This window comes from Cryptotermes secundus, unplaced genomic scaffold (genome assembly GCF_002891405.2).
Source record: "Cryptotermes secundus unplaced genomic scaffold, Csec_1.0 scaffold639, whole genome shotgun sequence".
NCBI lineage: Eukaryota > Metazoa > Arthropoda > Insecta > Blattodea > Kalotermitidae > Cryptotermes > Cryptotermes secundus.
This window is the reverse complement of record NW_019743157.1, coordinates 597170-616823: the sequence shown is the minus strand read 5'-3', so window position 1 is coordinate 616823 and position 19654 is coordinate 597170. Positions and strand designations below refer to the sequence as shown.

Below are 19654 nucleotides of genomic sequence, written 5' to 3'. Positions count from 1 at the left end.
GTAAGTGTTTCAGATTTAAGTAATTGTTGGGTGTAATAAGATGAAACAACAAAACAAATTGTAACTTAAAGGTAACACTCTGTTGTGACAATACGAGCTTTCTTTTGAATTTTTGTAAGCATGTCACCATTGAGAGATGCACTTTGTCTTTACGTAATTAAAAAGTTGGCTGAACGGGGAGGTCAGCATATCCGTTTTCCTCTAACAAATGCGTATTCTGAAACTGGTTATTCAGTTACTGCCGCAGAACTTTACCGAAATGTCGGAGTGCGCCATCTTGTTGCGCTACTATGTCCCTGACGCTGTGGGAAAGCGCAGTTTCTCTCAAATCAAAAAACATTGCGGTGTGATATGTCCTCTGTGAAGAACAATGGACCCATCATTTCATTCTGTATTATTCATATCAGGGGCACGTGGGAACGTAGATCGTTGAGGCACTAAACTACAAGCCGGAAGGTCGCGGGTTCAATTACCGAAGAAGTAATTGAAATTTTCAATTCACCTAACCCTTCCAGCCGCACTATGGCTTTGGTGTCGATTCAGCCTCTGACAGAAATGAGTACCAGGAATCTTCCTGGAGGTGAAGGGCGGCCGGCGCGTTGACAACCTCACCGCCATCTGTTAGCCGATTGTCTAGATGTGGAAGCCTTGACATTTCACAACCCTATGGGTCTGTCTGCATGGCATGTTACAGGGGTAGCTTTACCTTTCATTAATTCACATCACAGATGCATCTTAGGAGTGTCTCTTTCATATTCTGTTTGTTGCGTTGACAAGAACAAGAATGTATGCGTTAAGCCTGTTAGGAGTCCCCTAAGTGTGGAATGTTGCTTCGTCAGAAATTAGGTATTTGCTTAGGTAATCAACCTCTTCTGTCTCCATACTCGTCAACACAGCATATATAGCTTCCGTAATTGATGATGAAACAGAAGACTTGCGGGTACATGTAATATAAAATGCTTTCACTGTTATTTGTGTTTTACCGTTACGAACTTGTAGACGGATACGAGGGTTCCAGAGCTAATCTGAACGTGGTTATGAGGCGAGATATCTTCTTCTGCAGCCGTTCGCCCAGCCCTTAACCGGTATATTCTTCCTCTCCTTCGTACTGTAAATGCAAAGATATTCCTGTAACAGACCTTGGAGGCCTAGACTACGAGTATATACCCTATAGGCCCAAGCGGCCTCCGTAGTCTAGAGGTAAAGTTCCCACCTCATGACTCGTGGTACGCGGGTTCAAATACCCGGCGGAGGTCGTCGAATTTTTAAGGGCGGAAAAATTCAGAGAACAAATCCTCCGGGAGGGACTTTAAGCTGTGTGTCCCGTGTCGTAACTTTACGTCACGTAAAAGAACCTCATATCCCCAAAGGGGATCACTGAGCCAAATTCCAGGACGTTTCCCGCCCAACAGTAATCTCTAAGGCCTCTGATAGATGGGGGAAGCATTATAGACACTGCTAAGCAAGTGGCCGAACTCGCTTGCTCGGCGGGACTGATGGTACGCACCATTTATAAGTAGGGTATAGAGACTGGTAGAATATCATAGAAGGAAGCACAATAGATCAAACTGGTCGCGGTGCATAGGGAAACCCACCCTCTCTAAATAACTAGCTAACTATCCTATAGGCCCTATAGGTTTGTGAGACGTCTAAGCTCCCAGATATTGTAGACAATTGACTCAAAGAGGGCTTAAGCGCAGGCCGCCTTTTCCCCCAAGAAGATTTCTGGTACTTGTTTTTGTTAGAGGCTGAGTCGACCCCAGGGACATAATGCGGGTACCAAAAAGAGATAGTCAGTATTCAAATTGAAGAGTACTATATTCTGGGATATGACGCCGTGAGGTCAATTGAAAGTCAACCGACTTTTCAGAGAACATGTCGCCTCCATCTTGAGGGTCTAAGAATCAGCCGAACAAGGTACCAGCGTGAAAGCAGGTGGCAAGTAGAGTTCAGCTACACTGCGTTATATCACCACCGATGTAATATTCTCAAATCCTAATATTGAGATGTTTGCGAATTGTTATATTTTTTCACTAAGATTATTTCTTTTACTAATTGCTAATTTTAGGCTGTCATTCTGGGCAATAAATTATGTCAGTTCTGTTCTTGGGTTGTTACACTGTGTGAACGCGGTACTATCCCGGTGTTTGACTGAAGGCCGGTGGACATCCAAGAAAATCTCGGTGAGTTTAGCTGATGTCCCGATATAAATTTGAACCGAATACCTCCTCAGAGAGGAAAATAAGTATATGTTGCTGTCTCGTCACCAGAATGCAGGGCAAAATTATGACATGAAGATAAGTAACAGATCCTTCGAAAATTTGGCACAGTTCGAATGTTTTGGAACGACAGTAACAAATCCAAATTTGAATTCGGGTAATGCTTGCTACCATTCAGTCCAGAACCTTTTGTCTTCTCGTCTGCTATCTAAAAACATAAAAATTAGAATATACAAAACCATAATTTTGCCTCTGGTTCTGTATGGGTATGAAACTTGGTCTCTGACATTAAGGGAGAAACATAGACTGGGGGTGTTTGAGAACAGGGTGCTGGGGAGAATATTTGGACTGAAGAGAGATGAAGTGACAGGAGGTTGGAGAAAACTGCATATTAAGAGCTTCATAACTTGTACTCTTCTCCAAGTATAATTAGTATGATCAAGTCCTGTAGGGTGAGATTAACAGAGCAGGTAGCATGCATGGAGGAGAAGGGGAATACATATTAGATATTGGTAGGAAAGCCAAAAGAAAGAAACCACTTGAAAGACGAAGATGTAGGTGTGTGGATAATATTAAAATTGATCGTAGAGAGATAGGATGTGTTGGTATGGACTGGATTGATTTGGCTCAGGATAGAGACCAATGGAGGGCTCTTGTGAACACGGCAATTAACCTTCGGGTTCCATAAAATATTCAGAAGTTGTGTAGCTGCACAACTAGCGGCTTGCCAGGAAGGGCTCATCTCCATGAAGATAGCTTTAGTTTATCTCCACAAAGAAAGTCTAGACTTTGTCGTTACGCCTTTCCGCTCCGTTTACAAATTACGGAATTCAGAACTTTGAATGGCCACGCAGATTTCTTTATGAACTCCCAAAAAACGAAAGCTGATTAGTAGTAGGATATAATTCGATACTACGATACCTGGAAGCCAGTTACGAATTGAAATTATCAGACACAGACTTGGCCGTACGCCACCGAGAGACACAGTAAGTAACAGACGCCATAAAGTACCGTTTAATAAGGTGTGTGGGCACGTTTGTTTCCATCGCAACATGGCTGCTCAAGTCTCGCCGAATTGCTTAGAAGATTATATTTAATCTGTTTTAATCACAGGTGCCCTGTTTAGGGCTTTAGTTTTTCACGGCGGTAAAGCCCTGTAAGATCTCCCATTGTGGGCTAAGACATGGTGTTGTTTCGATCAGTTCCCAGAAGAAATTCTAGAGGCGAAACTACTTATCGTGTTCCTAGACTGGCGTGTGCTACATTGTCACATATTACTGTTGCGGTAGCGTAGTAGGTTGAGGCACTATGCTACAAGCCGGAAGGTCGAATGTTCGATTCCCGATGAGATCATTGTTTTTTTTTTCAATTGCCCTAATCCTTCCAGCCGCACTATGGTCCTGGGGTCGACTCAGCCTCTAACAGAAATGAGTACCAGGAATATTCCTGGGGAGTAATGGGCGGCCGGCGCGTAAGGCCGACAACCTCACCGCCATCTGTGAGCCGATTGTCTAGAAAATGTGGGAGCCTCGATGTCTGAACCCTATGGGCCTCCACGGCCTATCACATGGATAGCTTACCTCCAAGGCTGCCTGAGCCCATTCAGTGATTAGCTATTTCAACAGAATGCTGAAGTATTACATTGTGTTGTTATCGTTCCATTATCCATTACAGCAGGATGGTGGAATACGAGTATACACGGTGTGTCCAGGATCCGTCATGACTCCCTCCCCCCCCCTTTCTTTTGCCCTGTAATGCCATCTGTCGGCGAGTTGTGGCGTTAAGATTCTTGAAGTTTCAGCTGTGGCTATCTATAATTTCAAAGCGCAAGCATCGCTGCATCATGTGTTCTGACCTGGAATGTAACAGTACTGTTCTGACTCTCGTTGGAAAATGGCGGTTGAACACAGAGCCAACATCAAATTTTGTTTGAAGTTAGACAAAACAACCAGAGAAGCGTACGAAATGATGAAAAGTGTGTACGGTAGTGATTGTTTGAGTCTCTCGAACACTTTCTGATGGTATGCTGTATTTCGTGACGGCAGGGAGGACATTGAAGACGCTCCACGTGCATCAAAGCCAAGAAGAAGTCGCACTGAAGAAAACGTGAAAAGAGTGACCGAAATCCTTGCATCAGACAGATGTGTTTCTGCAAGACTCATCGAGGAGCTTTTGAGAATACCAAAAAATACTGTGCATCAGATTTTGACCGAGGATTTGGGAAAACGGAAGGTATGTGCGCGGTTTGTACCGCACGCGCTGTCAGGCAATGAAAACATGCCAGAGTGGAATACTGCAAAGACATGTTACGGTCGGCCGGCCCAAAGTGATACAAAATTTACAAAATCGATTGTTACTGGTGACGAGACATGGTGTTTTCAACATGGGCCTCTCACAAAGCGGCAGAGTGCAGCGTGGTTGAGCCCAAAGAAGCCGAAACCAAAGAAAGTGCGCATGTAAAAGAGTCGAGTAAAGACACTGCTAACCGTTTTCTTCTATCCCAAAGGAATATTCACAAGGAATTTCTGCCACAAGGTCAAGCAGTGAATTCTGATTATTATCTCGGAGTCCTCACCCGTTTGTGGACGAGAATTCTTCGAATTCGACCTGAATATCGAGAGCAAGGTTCCTGGTCGCTCCTCCACGACAATGCCCCTACCCACAAATCGAAGTTCGTGCGCGATTTTTTGGCCAGAAAAGGGATCACAGTCCTTGAGCATCCTCCGTATTCGCCAGATTTGGCTCCAGCAAATTTCTGGTTGTTCCCAAAAGTTAAGTTGGCGATGAAAGGAGACCGTCATGACACCTTTCAGGAAATCCAAAGGGAATGTACCGCAGTTTTAAATGCCATTCCACAAAAGGAGTACAGTGATTGTTTTCGAAAAAAATTCAGTCGAATCAGAAGGAGACTATCTTGAATAAAAAGTGAAATTTTGAAAATAATTCATGTCTTGTATTTTAAATGAACATGGTCCTAACAGCACCTGGACACAGTGTGTATGTCATGATTTCGTCCTGCATTCTCGTGATGAGACAGCAACACATACTTAGTTTTCTGTGTGTTTACTTCTAGACCAACCTCCTTACTGGCGCCAATTAAAGTCTGTATATTTTTCTTTATAGTGTCTGTTATCACCCAGTGGATTCACATCATCAGCATAGATCAGCACCTGATGTGTCCTATATAATTTAAGTCCCACCTGGTTTTCCTAGCCCTTGCTAATGGCATATTCTAAAGCAAAGTTGAAAAGAAGTGGCGGTAAAGCATGTCCTTGCTTTTAGACCATTGTGGATAGGAAAATTATCAGACAAAGGTTTACCTATACAGACTTTACATAAGTTTCGTTCAAACAAATTTTATCAGTCTTAACTATTTCCGTGGGTACCCCAAATCTATCAGAATATTGTACAATACTTCCATCCTAACTGACTCATAGGCTTTCTTGAAGTCTACGAATAGCTGATGTACTGTCTCATTGTACTCACATTTTTTCTTCAGTATGATAGTTGCTCAGATGCTCAATAAATTGACCCTCATTAATTTTAGAGCTCGAAATTTCAGAAAAGTCTGCCACTGGGTCCTATCATTTCAGATGCGTTTTAACATTATCCTTCCATCCACAATTCTTTTTCTCAAGATCTGTTTCTGCACGTTTACGGTTGAAATTTTGTGCACATTTCTCATTTCCCCATCAGTGTTGCATATATCTAGAATTTTATTCTCCTTGATATAATCATTAAAATATATTTATTTAAGTTCATTAATGATTAAAACTGTTATTATCCTGTGTACAAACCAAAACCCTTACAATCAGAATACGAAAACTAATTTTGCTTGGCTACTTATGGATGTAAAACATTCTTTTATTGCTAGTGGGGTGGGACTAAGTCCCTTGTACTGCGGCCACTTTGGCTTATTGTACCAGCCCCAGATGATAGGTGAGGGTGATTGTGGAGCAGTTGGTGGAATGAAGATTGGCAGGGGAAATCGAAGTACTCGGAGAAAACCTTTCCCAGCGCCACTTTGTCCACCACAAATCCCACTTGACCAGACCCGGGATCGAACCCGGGTCGCCGCGGTGGGAAGCCAGCGACTAACTGCTTGAGCCATGGCGTGGCCTATGTGAAACATAGTCTCGCTCTTTAAAGAAAAGTTAAAGTTGTCCGTCTGTTTTAGTAATTAACAAATCAAGCATCATGCCACCAATACATGTGAGGGGCTGGAGGCTTAATTCCGTCATTTTTAACTTCCGCACGAGTTGGAGCCGGGTCGTTAGCTTCACCCCCCTGTCTTTATGAGCCTCGGAGGCGGGCTGAACTTACGGAGACGAGAGAAATCTGTGGCACTGTATGGAATCAACCCCTAATTCCTTTGGCGTCCAAAAGCAGATTCTACGAGTGTTGCTGAGGACCTCAAATCCAACCTTGTATACTACAGTAGCGGTGCTTGATTATAGTGACGATTTATAAAATGATTACAGAATTGAAATGTTTTGTGTTTCAGGATATTCGAAAAAATCCGTCTTTATTTTGGGCAGCAGGGTGAGAGCATCCCCATGTCTTTCGTGTTGGGTTTCTATGTCAGCCTCATCGTCAAGCGGTGGTGGGAGCAATACAGGCTGTTGCCTTGGCCTGACTCTCTGGCGCTCTTCGTGAGCGCAGCAATACCGGGCGTGGTAAGTACTTGTGACCCTTGTGGCAGAACTGCGACTGCGCCAGTTTTCTCTTTCCACAACACGAACACAGCGACGGCTAATGGGAGGACATATATCCAGTGATTTGCTCACTTGTATGTTTAGTCCGCTTGCGAACTAAAGCCACGGAGTTTGTTTCTTTATTGTTTGTTCCTTAAGGCAAAAGTAAAGTTGTCCATGTACCTAACTAATTAAACACTACGCCATGGAGGCGTATGGTGGAGTTGATGTATAGATCCATATTTTCTTCACCTCAGCATTAGTTGGAGGTGAGTGGTTAGCCTCACGCCCTGGCCTCTTTACCCCAGGGTAGAGGACCGCCGGTACCCATTGGATAGGAGGTTGGATGAACCCGAGCCTCGGTCTGGACGACATGGAGAAGTGAAAATTCTTGACCCTACCTGGACACGAACTCCAACCCGTCGGTCGTTCAGCCAGTGTCCAATCACTATACCGACTGCGCTATGCCGGATCTTGCTGACTTGTGTTTTAGAGAAAAAAATTGTGGTTAAAATCTGCTCTGGATCAAAACCGTTATTGGCCATAGGAACAAACGTAAAATTGTCTTGTGCTTATTTAACTAAGCACTGCCATGAAGACATACTGGGAAGTGTAGCTCAGGCACTCTTGGCCTTGGCAGTAGATGGAGGTGAGTGGTCAGCTTCACGCCCCTGCCTCTTTATCCCCGAGGAAAGACACCACGGTACCCATTGAATAGGAGGATGGCAGAGTCGGACTGGAAGCTGTGGGAAGAGAGAATTCTTGTACTGCCTGAAATCGAACGCGTTCCCGTCGCTATACCGACTGAGCTATCCCAACTACAGTCGGTGGCCATGCGCTTTAATGAAGAGCAAGAGGCAAATCCGTCTGCAAGCTTTACCTGAACATATACCTTTTGTGTTGGTTAAAATTTAACCGCATTTTCTTGTCGCAATTAAAGTTATGTATTCACGGAAGATATAATGTGCTATCCGTCTTCCCATAATATGTCATTAAACACACTTAAACGCCGATTCAGTTTGTTAAAACGTGGCTCCGTAGAGAGGAAGAAATACACTTATGCATATTTTTATAAAAAGAATAAATAATCCTAGTATTGTAAACCATTACAGCTGTAACAAGTTATAAATCCTTCTGTGTGTGTGTTTGCTCTTGCGTGCGCGCAGACCAGGGGTTAATAATTTTTTTTTAAATCTCTGAAACATATAATGAATCAGATTTGCTCCGGGTGATTTAACATCTATTTCTTCCCATAATGCTTCATTTCCCATTGTACTTTCCATTGTAACCTGAAGAAATAAGTACCAGGAATCTTCCTGGGGGTTAAAGAGTGGCCGATGTGTAGGGCTGACAACTTCACAGTCGCCTGTGACCCGATTGTCTAGAAAATGTGGTACCCAAGGGTCATAGTGCAGCTGGAATTTAGGTAAACTGAAAAATCCAATGATCTCGTCGGGAATCGAACTGCGATTTTCCGGCTTGTAGTGTAATTCCTCCACCAGCTAACTAATCCACCGCGTGCCCCAGTAACTGTACAGACTATGACATAATAGGGGGATGTAGCCCTCGGAATTGGTATGATCAAGTGGTCATTAAAGGAGACGCTCTCTTACGGCTTGCAAAAGTAGTTTTCAGAAGTGAAAATGAGCTTATATAAATATCTGCATAAGATCAGGTATTTAAGGCGAAGTAGTACGCCAGAGGAAGTACAATGGCCGGAATTCCGTGAGAACACAGAACACTTTGTGTTCGGCGTCACAGTCCTTAGTGACGACGGAAAACCGGACATGAGACACCAGTTAAATACAGACGTCTGTAAGTGAGAGAAAGCACAATATAACAGAGGTGAGAATACACCGTAGATAGATATCTCGACTTAGGGTATGCAAGTTATTATCTTAAGATTTGAAGCTTTCTTGGTGACTACCTACCGACCTACCTACCTCCCTGCCTACCTACCACTCGACGCTACAGCCCTGGGTGAGCCTTGGCCTCCTCTACAACCAGTCTCCACAACCAATGCGTGCTGCCATAGGAATGGATCCACGCATGATTACCCAGGGCTGGTTGTTAGGTTTCGGAACAAAATTCTTTTTACAGGATGAGGTGAGCCTCATGCCCAACCCCCAACTTGGAGGACCTGGGTATCTCTCTTAGTCTCGATTCTACCCTTTTACCTTTCCGGCATATGTGACTCTACCGATGGTTAAACTACCGCCGGCATAGCTCTCCAGGTCACAGAGTCACGCAAGCCCCACAACCACGACAAGGTGGAGACACTTTGGGGGGGGGGGGTTCTTGGTGAATAAATGCACTAAATTCTTCTCGGATAACCAGTGGTGTCTAAGATCAGTTAAAAATCAGCATTTAGAGACATGCTGTGTCTCCGTCATCAGGTTCTCGAACACAGATGGTGACGTTAGTAAATAATAATAATATGGCATATAGAACCGTTGCTAAGCGGTGACTATAAACAACGACAGCTCGGTAAATACGTTACCTCTGCAACGAATACGCACGCGACAATAGAGTTACTGTTGGAAAGGGAGTGTTTCTGCGTGGTCCGTGCCGAAATATTATAAGCAGGGACAAAGTCAGTTTAGTTCAGTTGAGTTCTGTACTAGAGTCTGTAAAAAGAGGACCTGAGCGCGTGACGCTGAAGAATCTCCACTGTTGGAAGCCGTTGCCAAGGAACTGCTGCTGAAGACACAGGAGGCTGGTAAAGTCTTAGCAGGTGATGTATTGATTTGTGAATTGTGGAGATTAATGGTGACGCTGTAATTGCTTGTAGTTGTGAGTCGTGTGTATAAGTGGTCAATAAATCCAGTCAGCAATCAAAACCTCGTCTAGTATAGTCACACATACACGTGACAGTAATAATAATAAAACATTTGTCTAGGCTGGATAACAGGAGTTACCGCAATAGCCCGATTATGAAAGGAATTGCTTTTCAAATGTTGCTTCTTAGAAAAGAGGCATCGCCTTATTTTCGTGTCCTTAAGAAGAAATATGAAGATGATGATTATGAAGTGTTCTAATTTTTAATCCTAATGATATTTGTGAAAATGCTTAGAATTATATTTAAGATTTAATTCTAAATGTAACAGTTTTTACTTATTTTTGGTTACAGCTCTCAGAACTGAATGAATACTCCATTCGTAAAAAAAAAATCTGGACTCTTTACTGGGAAAAATAGGGGATCTCCTGATATTCGGGCTTACAGCGTAGATTCTCTTCAGCTGAAGATACGTATGTCTGTACCAGCAAGTCCTACCGGCTCTGGAACCCAACCAACCCCATATTCAATGCCTCTTCCTCCGACTAGTAAAGCGACCGGAGCGTGAAACTCACCACTAAAGTTCGTCTAATTTCATCGTTAAGAGCACGTGGAATTTACCTCCATTTCCCCACATATTTTGATAGCATGGCGGATAAACTTAAGTACAAATATACCTATAATATCACGTGTTAGAGTGTGACTATAGACGGGGTTTGGATGGGTAATTTTATTTATTGAACTCTTACAGATCGTAACTACAAGTAACTATAGCGTTGTCGCTAATTCACACTCTCAATAATATACTAAAGCACATGCGAAATCTCAGTCTGCTGTATATTCTCCGGTTGTCGCCTGATAACGGCTTCCAACGCAGTAGCTTCCTCAGCTTCCGTGTTCACGCCCTTACTGGTCAGCGACTGTCTCACAACTAACTAAACTATAGACTTGTCATGCTTACAACACTTCATCACGGACCGCATAGAAAAAATCTCTCGACAAGTTTTCTATTTTTCGTAGCTGTCTCACGGACCGCGTAAAGAACACCGCTTACCAGTTAGTGCATTGGTGCGTGTTAGGAATCTGTTGACTAGAAACGGGCGTTGCTTAGAGAGCCGTTACTTAGCAATGGGTCAACATGCTACAATAATAATATAGATTCCAGATTAATTGTAAATAACTGGGCCACTTTCGTCGAGGACAAATATATGAAACAATGGTCCTTATCTGCGTCATCGCGTTAGCCTGCCGAAACGCGATACCCGAAGAAACAAAAGAACAAATACTGCAATGTAAACGTGTAGCCATGAAGTCGAGATGAATGCGGTATCTCAAAATAACAGCCTTTCCTGCAGTATGCATGGCAGATGTTGTGTTCTAAAGTGAAACCTTAAAAAGAAACTCTTGACGAAAACAACAGAAGACATCTACCAACTGTCACGTTGGAAGGGCAGGCATTATCACATCCACAGGAAGATTAGAATATAAAACTGCTCATGCCATGGCTCAGGATATTATTAGGCTATTTCCCAACTCAGCGAGCCTCAGTTCGATCGCAGGTCAGATCATGTGTGATACTGTGTTGTACAAAGTCTCACTAGGATGGGTTTCTCATTCGTCCGACGCTATATAGTCTCGATACTGACAGCGTCATTAAATAATCAACATATGCGAACTTATGTGTGAGATAATCATTGTAACCGTAGTTGGGAGGACAGTGTCGAAATAAATATCCCGAGAAAACTTGAACACAGAAGTCGATCTATCAAATATATTTTACTTTTACGTGTATTTACTTGTTTAATCCGTTCCTCTGCCGGTCACGGTAGCCGAGCGGTCTAAGGCATGTACTGTCTTCGCTCGCTTAGAAACCGTGATCGTGGGTTCGAATCCCACTCATGGATGTTTAGTTTGTGTGTGTGCGTTTTTCTGTGTTTGTGTACAGGTAGAGGCCTTGCGAGGAGCTGATCACCCGCCCAAGGAGTCCTACCGAATGTGTAAGATCTAGGAAAACCGAAGTGAACGGAGAAGTTCATGGAGGTAGGGCTAGGCCCACTGGGGCTGTAGTGCCAAGGAAAAATAATCCGTTTCTCTTATACCCTACGGTTTCGAGGTTGTTTTGTTTTCAATTTGATCATTTTACAGACGGTAGGACTCCTTCGACGAGTGATCAGCTCGTCGCAAGGCGACAGGACGACACAAACACAGATTAAAACGTACACATACCAAACATCCATGTATTTTGTGGGTTTCGAACCCACGATCCCTGCTTCCGAGCGAAGACAGTTCATGCTTCAGACCGCTCGGCTACCATGACTGGTAAATAGTGCAGATATATTCCATCAAAACTTGGGACCCTAGAAAGAGCAACAAAAGTAAAATTGAGGCTGTGAAAATAAAACCCTCAGGATCAAATGAAGTATGGCACGCAACGAAAGAGAACAATACATGATGGTTTCTCAGACCTACTCCAATAGTAAAGGTAAAGTTGTCCCTTTGCTTAGCTAACTAACCACTGCGCCATGAAGGCGTATGGGGGAGTGTATCTATAGATCCACATTTTCTTAACCTCGGCATTAGCTGGAGGTGAGTGGTCAGCTTCACGCCCCGGCTGCTTTACCCAATTTGATAGGAAACTGAGTGGACCCCAGAGCAGGTCTGGACGTTGTGGAGAAGAGACCCTACTGGGACTCGAACTCCAAGCCGTCGGTCGTCCAGCGCATAGCCGGTCGCTATACCGACTGCGCCATCTCGGCCTACTCCAATGGAGGCCGCAAATTTCTCAGTAATTACTTATACAATTGTGTCCATGCAGATTATTTGCGCGTCAACCAGTCTGTACGGTTTAATAGAGTTTATGTCGGAGAAGGAAGCTGCAATCAACGATCAACGATCATCGATCATCGAAACGTGCTGGATTTCTCTCCCATTAATCTTAACTGCTTCAGAGGCTTTGACTTAAGTTCGTGTGTATTTGTTGGGAGTCAGGGTATCATAAATGTAAGATCTGAGGTTTTCACGGCGGTGACTATGAAGAAAGCAGTCTTCTGGGATGTGGCACCGTGTAGATGTAGTGTTAACCGACGTTTCGGAGGAACGTATCGCCTCCATCTTCATGGTAGAAGGAAAAATAAATAATCCGCAGACTGCTTGTACCGGTTCTCGCGGTCTCTTCGCTTGCGGATTATTTATTTTTCCTTCTGCCCTGAAGATGGAGGCAATACGTTCCTCCGAAACGTCGGTTATCACCACATCTACACGGTACCGCATCCCAGAAGACTGCTTTCTTCAGGGTATCATAAAGTTTGAGGATCCCATGCGCACACAATTGTAGTTGAAAAGAAAGTGGTATTTGGGAGACATTAGGTTCAGATTGGAGGATATGTTAAAGTGAAATTTCACGAAGAAGAATGTAGGAATGGATTCAACTGGCTCTGGATAATGCTCATTGGGGACCCACATGGTGATCAACGTGAGATTTGAGATTCTGACGGCAGTGACTATTAAAAAAGTATTATCTTCTGGGGTGTGATCCCATGTAGTTTATTGAAGTTAACTGTGTTTCGAAGGAACATACTACTTCCGTCTTCAGGGTAGAATTTTAGGCCAAGTATGGAAAGACGTGATACAGTTAGAGGATACTTGGTACTTGGCGCTTGTTTTTTCGACGCACTCTTCAACTCCGAAAGCGGATGCAGTACGTTGCTCCGAAATATCAGTGAACTTCTACCAGGGTGGACGGTTCCATAGCCCAGAAGATAGTACTCCTCACGGTAATAAAATTTCGAGCTCCATACAAACGGAGATATTTGACCATCTGAGCGACTGTCAGCTTCCCAGAAGTGACTGAACTTTTGAGATAATTGTGGTTATGACACGCAAATTCAGTGAGGTAAGTTATCCCTCCGGCATGTACTGTCTTCGCTCGCTTGGAAACCGGGATCGTGGGTTCGAATCCCACTCAGGGCATGGTTGTTTAGTTTGTGTGTGTGCGCTTTTCTGTGTTTGTGTACAGGTAGAGGCCTTGCTGATCACCCGCCCAAGGAGTCCTACCGAATGTGTAAGATCTAGAAAAACCGAAGTGAACGGAGTTCATGGAGGTAGGCCTAGGCCCACTGGGGCTGTAGTGCCAAGGAAAAAAAAAGTTATCCATCCGCTTAATTAATTGAGCATCATGCCGTGGAGACGTGTTGGGGAGTAGAGGTGTAGCTCCGCCATTCTTGACCTCGGCACTAGATGAATATGAGTGGTGACCTTCATGCCCCGGCCGCTTTACTCCTGGGGGGAATCTTCGCGATACCCATCAGCTAGGAATCTGGTTGGGCTATAGAGACGGTCTGGCCTCTGCGGAGAAGAAAAAATCTTGACTATGCTGGGAATCGAACCCCGGCCGTTTACCCCATGGCCCATCTTTGTATCAACTGAGGTAACACAACCTCACATAGATTCAGTGTTTTTTTATTCTCTGTAAAACAGATTTTCCGGAGCTCTGACGCTCTGTTCCAGTCTCAAGGTCAAGTAAATTTTACAGGGTTTTTTCGGTACGCATCAGTGATTTGCCGGCACGTGTTCCGGCGCGTACCGGATTTAAGAACGTGCTGCTTAGATGTATCATATTTGGCACACCGTTTTTTCTTCTACCGAGAGATATTCCCACGCTGAAATGTAGTCCGTGATACTACAATACATTGGCAAAGAGTATGGGACAATTATGTAATAAGAAATTCCCGGTGCAGTGTTGAGTTCCAGGAATTCTGCTTTGGGGAAAGTGGGGGTGCTTTGTGTGCCAGACATTTGTCATGGGATGTATGAATACATGTGTAGATGACACAGCCGGACATGTCACCTGAATATGAAGGCTTACGTCTGTATAGGCAATTAGCAGTACCGCAAGCAGGAGAAAGTTTGTCAATCACACCTTTCACTGAGTGTGTGTGTGTGTGTGGAGTGAGTCTGTAACTTGTCGACACGTGTAGATCCAGAATTGTCTAGGATCTATTTTACTTATTCTGACTCATGACTCATGCCACAATCCAAGATGGCGGAGTCTGTCTACACTGTTTATACACGCACACAGAACTGTAATGGTTCTTCATAGGAATATAGTGTAACTGTTGATATTTGGTATCATTAAATAACTCGTGGAAGAAAAAAATGTTCTTGTGAAGCTGGTAGTCGCTCCGCTGCTCAAGAAATTCACCGCTTTCTATAGAACGAGCAGGTTCGTATTATGCTGGGAAGAGCCTCCACTGAACCATATCGTGAACCAGTTGAATCCGGTGCACACACTAACGCCCTTTTTTCTTTAAAAATCTTTTCAGTATTACTTTCCCTCCCCTTATGGAGTCGGGTTTGAATACCTTCACCGTTGCCCCGCAAGTCGTAGAAGGCGACAAAAAGGGAACGCGATGCCTGGGAATATAACTTTGGTACCCTGTCACTGGGGGACTTAATTATAGAGATATGGTCCTCCAGGTTTGTGGTTGGACGCAAGGCTGACGACATTGCTTTGTAGAAAAAATATTCTTACGAAATAGAAAGAAGTGAAAACCGGATCAAATCTGGAGCAATCTTCTAAGACAGACTATGACTCAAAAAAGGGCTGTTTTGCTAATAATTTTGATTATCTTCACACCTATCACTAAACCTTTCAGTTGGTCACTTCCATTTAGGTTTTCCAGTTGAAATTATTTCTACGTTTCACACCTCCTTTGCGTGCTACATAACCAGTCTTTTTCATTGCCCATGTTTGATCGCCTTAATTGTATATTGTGGAGAGCGGGCCTATACATCAGGGTTATATAAATTTTAAGTTTTCACTGCGATGATTTTTTATTGCTATTGGGGTGGGACTAAGTCCCTTGCACAGCAGCCCCTTCTGGCATATTGTACCAGCCCCAGATGATAGGTGAGGGTGGTTGTGGAGCAGTTGGTGGAATGAAAATTGGCAGGGGAAACCGAAGTACTGGGAGAAAACCTGCCCTATCGCCACTTTGTCCACCACAAATCCCACTTGACCAGACTTGGGATAGAACCCGGACCGTCACTGCGATAATACTTAAGATAATATTTTATCTTTAGGATAAGAGACCAAGTTTCACGTCCATTTAAAACAACGAATAATCTAATTATAGTTTCGTATAATATAATATTTTTTATTTATTAATTAAAGACTGGGTAACCCAGAACTTAATTACAATTAAAACTAGTTGGATAACTAACGATTAATTTTTTCTAAACCTAATATACTACGTAAATTAAAACTAAGTCACTTCCACTGAATTACTTAATACTTTAACATTTAACTAGTTCGAACGGTCTCTTCCATTTGAGTCGTCTAATGATATTGTTCACGTTGAGAAGTCTGGACGCTTCAATGTTGACATGGTCTTGGAGTCTGTTTTCATGAGAGGTGACGGACTTAGCGATGAAATCTGTAACCGTCTCGATCCCAAGGTCACGATGGTCACTGTTACGACAATACATTTTAGCACTTTGTTCTGATAGCGTTGAATCACTTGAATATTGGATTCACTGGCGCAGCCCCAGAGCTGGGTACCATAACTCCAAACTGGACGTAGAATTTGTTTGTATAATGTAAGTTTATTGTGGACTGCTAGCTCAGAATTGCGTCCAAGCAACCAATACATTTTTCTTGATATGCTCTTTCCACCGTAACTTGGCGTCTAGAGTTATTCCAAGATATCTCGCTGTGTTGGCGTATGGAACTTGAGTGCCATGGATGAAGATTGATTGTTGTGCAGTCCTCTTGTTTGTAGAGTCAGTGTGTACTGGTTTGGATTCGTTGAGTTTAATTCGCCATTTTTTTGTCAAGAGGGCGACTTTGTTTAGAGCTAATTGTGGTTGAGCTTTCAACAGTCTCTCCTACTACCATGACTGCTGTACCATCTGCAAACGTGGCTATAGTACTGTTCGATGTAGTTGGCACATCATTAATATAAAGTAGACATAGGACCGGCCCCAATACACTTCCCTGTGGGACACCAGCCTTGAGTTGAGCTTCCAACAGTCTCTCCTACTGCCATGACTGCTGTATCATCTGCAAACGTGGCTGTAGTACTGTTCGATGTAGTTGGCACATCATTAATATAAAGTAGACATAGGACCGGCCCCAATACACTTCCCTGTGGGACACCAGCCTTGAGTTGAGCTTCCAACAGTCTCTCCTACAGCCATGACTGCTGTATCATCTGCAAACGTGGCTGTAGTACTGTTCGATGTAGTTGGCACATCATTAATATAAAGTAGATAGAGGACCGGCCCCAATACACTTCCCCCCGTGGGACACCAGCCTTGATTATCTTCAGTTCTGAGTAAGAGTCTTCGTGTTTGCCGCGGAAATACCGATTGGTTAAATAAGATTTTAGGAGTTGATAGAACTGATCAGGTGGAATTGAACTCAATTTGTGAAGGAGGCCTTTATGCTATGCTCTATCAACAGCTTGTGCAATGTCAAGAAAGACAGCAGAGCACACTCCTTTGTTTTCAAGCGTTTTATCAATGACGTCAGTGATACGATGCACCTGGTCAATTGTCGATGATTTCTCTAAAGCCAAACTGATGCGTTGGCACTAGGTGTTTCCCTTCAGTGATGGGTTTAAGACGTTTAAGCATCAGTTTCTCAAATAGCTTAGACATAATCGGCAGTAATGAAATTGGTCGATATGATTCCACTTCATTTAGGTTCTTACCAGGTTTCGGGATCATGATTACTTCAGCAGTTTTCCATGCATTTGAGACATGATTTAGTCGATTGCAAGCATTGATTAACGTGGTCAATTTGACCAAGGCTTTTCTTTTAATATTCTGGAGAATTTCACCTGTGATAAGATCAAATCCAGGTGCTTTTTCCGGGTTGAGATTAGTTCTTATTTCTCCGGCAACTTCTTTAGGAGTAACCAGTGGAATCTTGTCCAGATAATCGTTCGTGTTGAGAACTGGTACTACATCCGGTCCAGGATTGAATGGAATCTTTCTTCAAGATGTTGTGCAAATATATTTGCTTTCTCGAAATTATTACGAGCCCACCTACCATCCGTTTTTATGGGTGGTACTTGAGCTGTTGGTCTTTTTAAATATTTTGAAGCTTTCCTGAGTGAGTACTCAGTGCTACGATCTGGGGTGAGTTCTGTGAAGAACTTATTAATTGATGATTGTTCGATATTTTTTATTTCCTTGGACAATTGTTGGCTGGCTCTATGGAGAAGGGTTCTATCATGAGGATTTCTTGATTGTTGCCATTTCCTTCTCAGTTTGCGTTTTTCGACTATTAGGTTTTTTATTTCTTTCGGGAAGTTAAGACCTTTTAGTTTTGTTTTGATAACAGGTGTACTGTTCCATGCAGCTTCCTGAATGATAGTCGTAAAAGCAATCAGTTCATCTTCTAGTTGAGCAGCAGTTTTAAGCGGTACTGATAGATTAATATTACTCTCTAATAGGTAGTTAAAATAGTCCCAGTCTGTGTGTTTGTTAGTTAGTACTGGGTTTTGATCTTTCATTATGATTTTATCGCTAATTGTCAGACATATTGGTGAGTGATCTGAATTCAGGACAAAATCTTCTTCGATTCGAATATAGTTTGATGATATATTTTTGACAACAAAGAAATCAATTAAATCTGGAGTTCTTTTGGGATTTGTGGGCCAATGCGTTGGTTTGCCAATAGAGTCAATCTCACATCTAAAGTTTGCAGCAGCCTTGTATAACTCATGGCCTTTGGCATTGAAGTCACCTCCAGTAATGAAGCGACTAGTGTTTGGTACTCACTGGCGTAGATGTTATATCTTGGTGGGCAACAGATTGCACTTATTGTGAGTTTCTGTTTTAATGTTTCGATTGTTACAGTTGTGGCTTGGATGTCACGAGTAGCATATTTCTCTTCTTCGTAATGTTTGATATTGTTTCTGATTATAATAGCGCTACCTCCACGGGATGTATTGGCAGGATGAATAATATGATATGTTGTGTAGTTTTTGAAGCCAATAAAAGATTATGTAAGATTTGAGGGTTTCACGGGCGGTGACTATGAAGACTGCTTTCTTCAATAAAAGATTCTTTAGTGAAATGGGTTTCTGATATAAGACATATGTCAATATTCTCTGTGCTCAGGATTACTTGTAGGTCGTGTTGGTGCTGTAGCAATCCGTTCGCATTCCATTCCATTATACGTAAGGAGTTAGCTGTTGTTGAGTGTTGGTCGTTTTAAAGCTACTCTCTGTTTTATTGAGGCTCAGGTTTTGCCCTTTTAGCACTTGCACTATTTGTGCTGACCTGTTATCGTGGCGTGTTCAGCTTCAGCAATGCTGTTAGGTGCCACCTGACTATAGGTTTTGCCAACGTTGTTTTCAAGTTCATTGTTGGGAGCTCTTCTTACTATTTGCTTATTTGTCTTAGTTTGTTGTTTTGGTCTATTCTTGTTATCTCTAAGTTTGTGGAGTTCTTTAATCACCTCACAACCTCGATAATTTGCTGGATGGTTCTTTCCGCAGTGACAGCAGTTCGGTTGTGCCAGTTGTGGTTTATCACACTGTGATGTTTTGACACATTTTGGTGCTTTATGACAATAATTTCGTGTATGACCAAGTGGTTGGCATGTTTTACACTGTGGTATTAACTTAGTGCCTCTAATTGGCTCAACAGTAACAGCTGCACTACAGATTGTTTTAATTTTGAATATTTTATTTATGTCTGTATTCCAATGAAATGAGATGATAAATACATCTAATGATTCTTTAGTTTTTCACTTTAACTTTGGTGTGGCATTCAGTGCTTGAAAACCTTGTTCATTAAGGCTACGCAGTATATTTACTGGTTGGTAAGAATGATGTAAATTCTTAATCATAACTTTAATATCTCTGGTCTGCTTGTTTTCATAAAAGAACCAAGTATATTATTGTTTTTCAGAGTTTTTGTTAACATTCTGTATGCGCAATAACTTGATACGT

General features: G+C 42.7%; 1 protein-coding gene across 1 annotated transcript in view; it reads left to right on the top strand.

The window, feature by feature from the left end:
- LOC111873920 (bestrophin-2) overlaps window positions 1-19654 on the top strand; it is a 204519-nt gene that overhangs the window by 72181 nt on the left and 112684 nt on the right. Inside the window, exon 3 of the mRNA XM_023869014.2 lies at window positions 6724-6895. Coding sequence (XP_023724782.1) covers window positions 6724-6895 — 172 coding nt within the window. The remainder of the gene's footprint in view (window positions 1-6723; window positions 6896-19654) is intronic.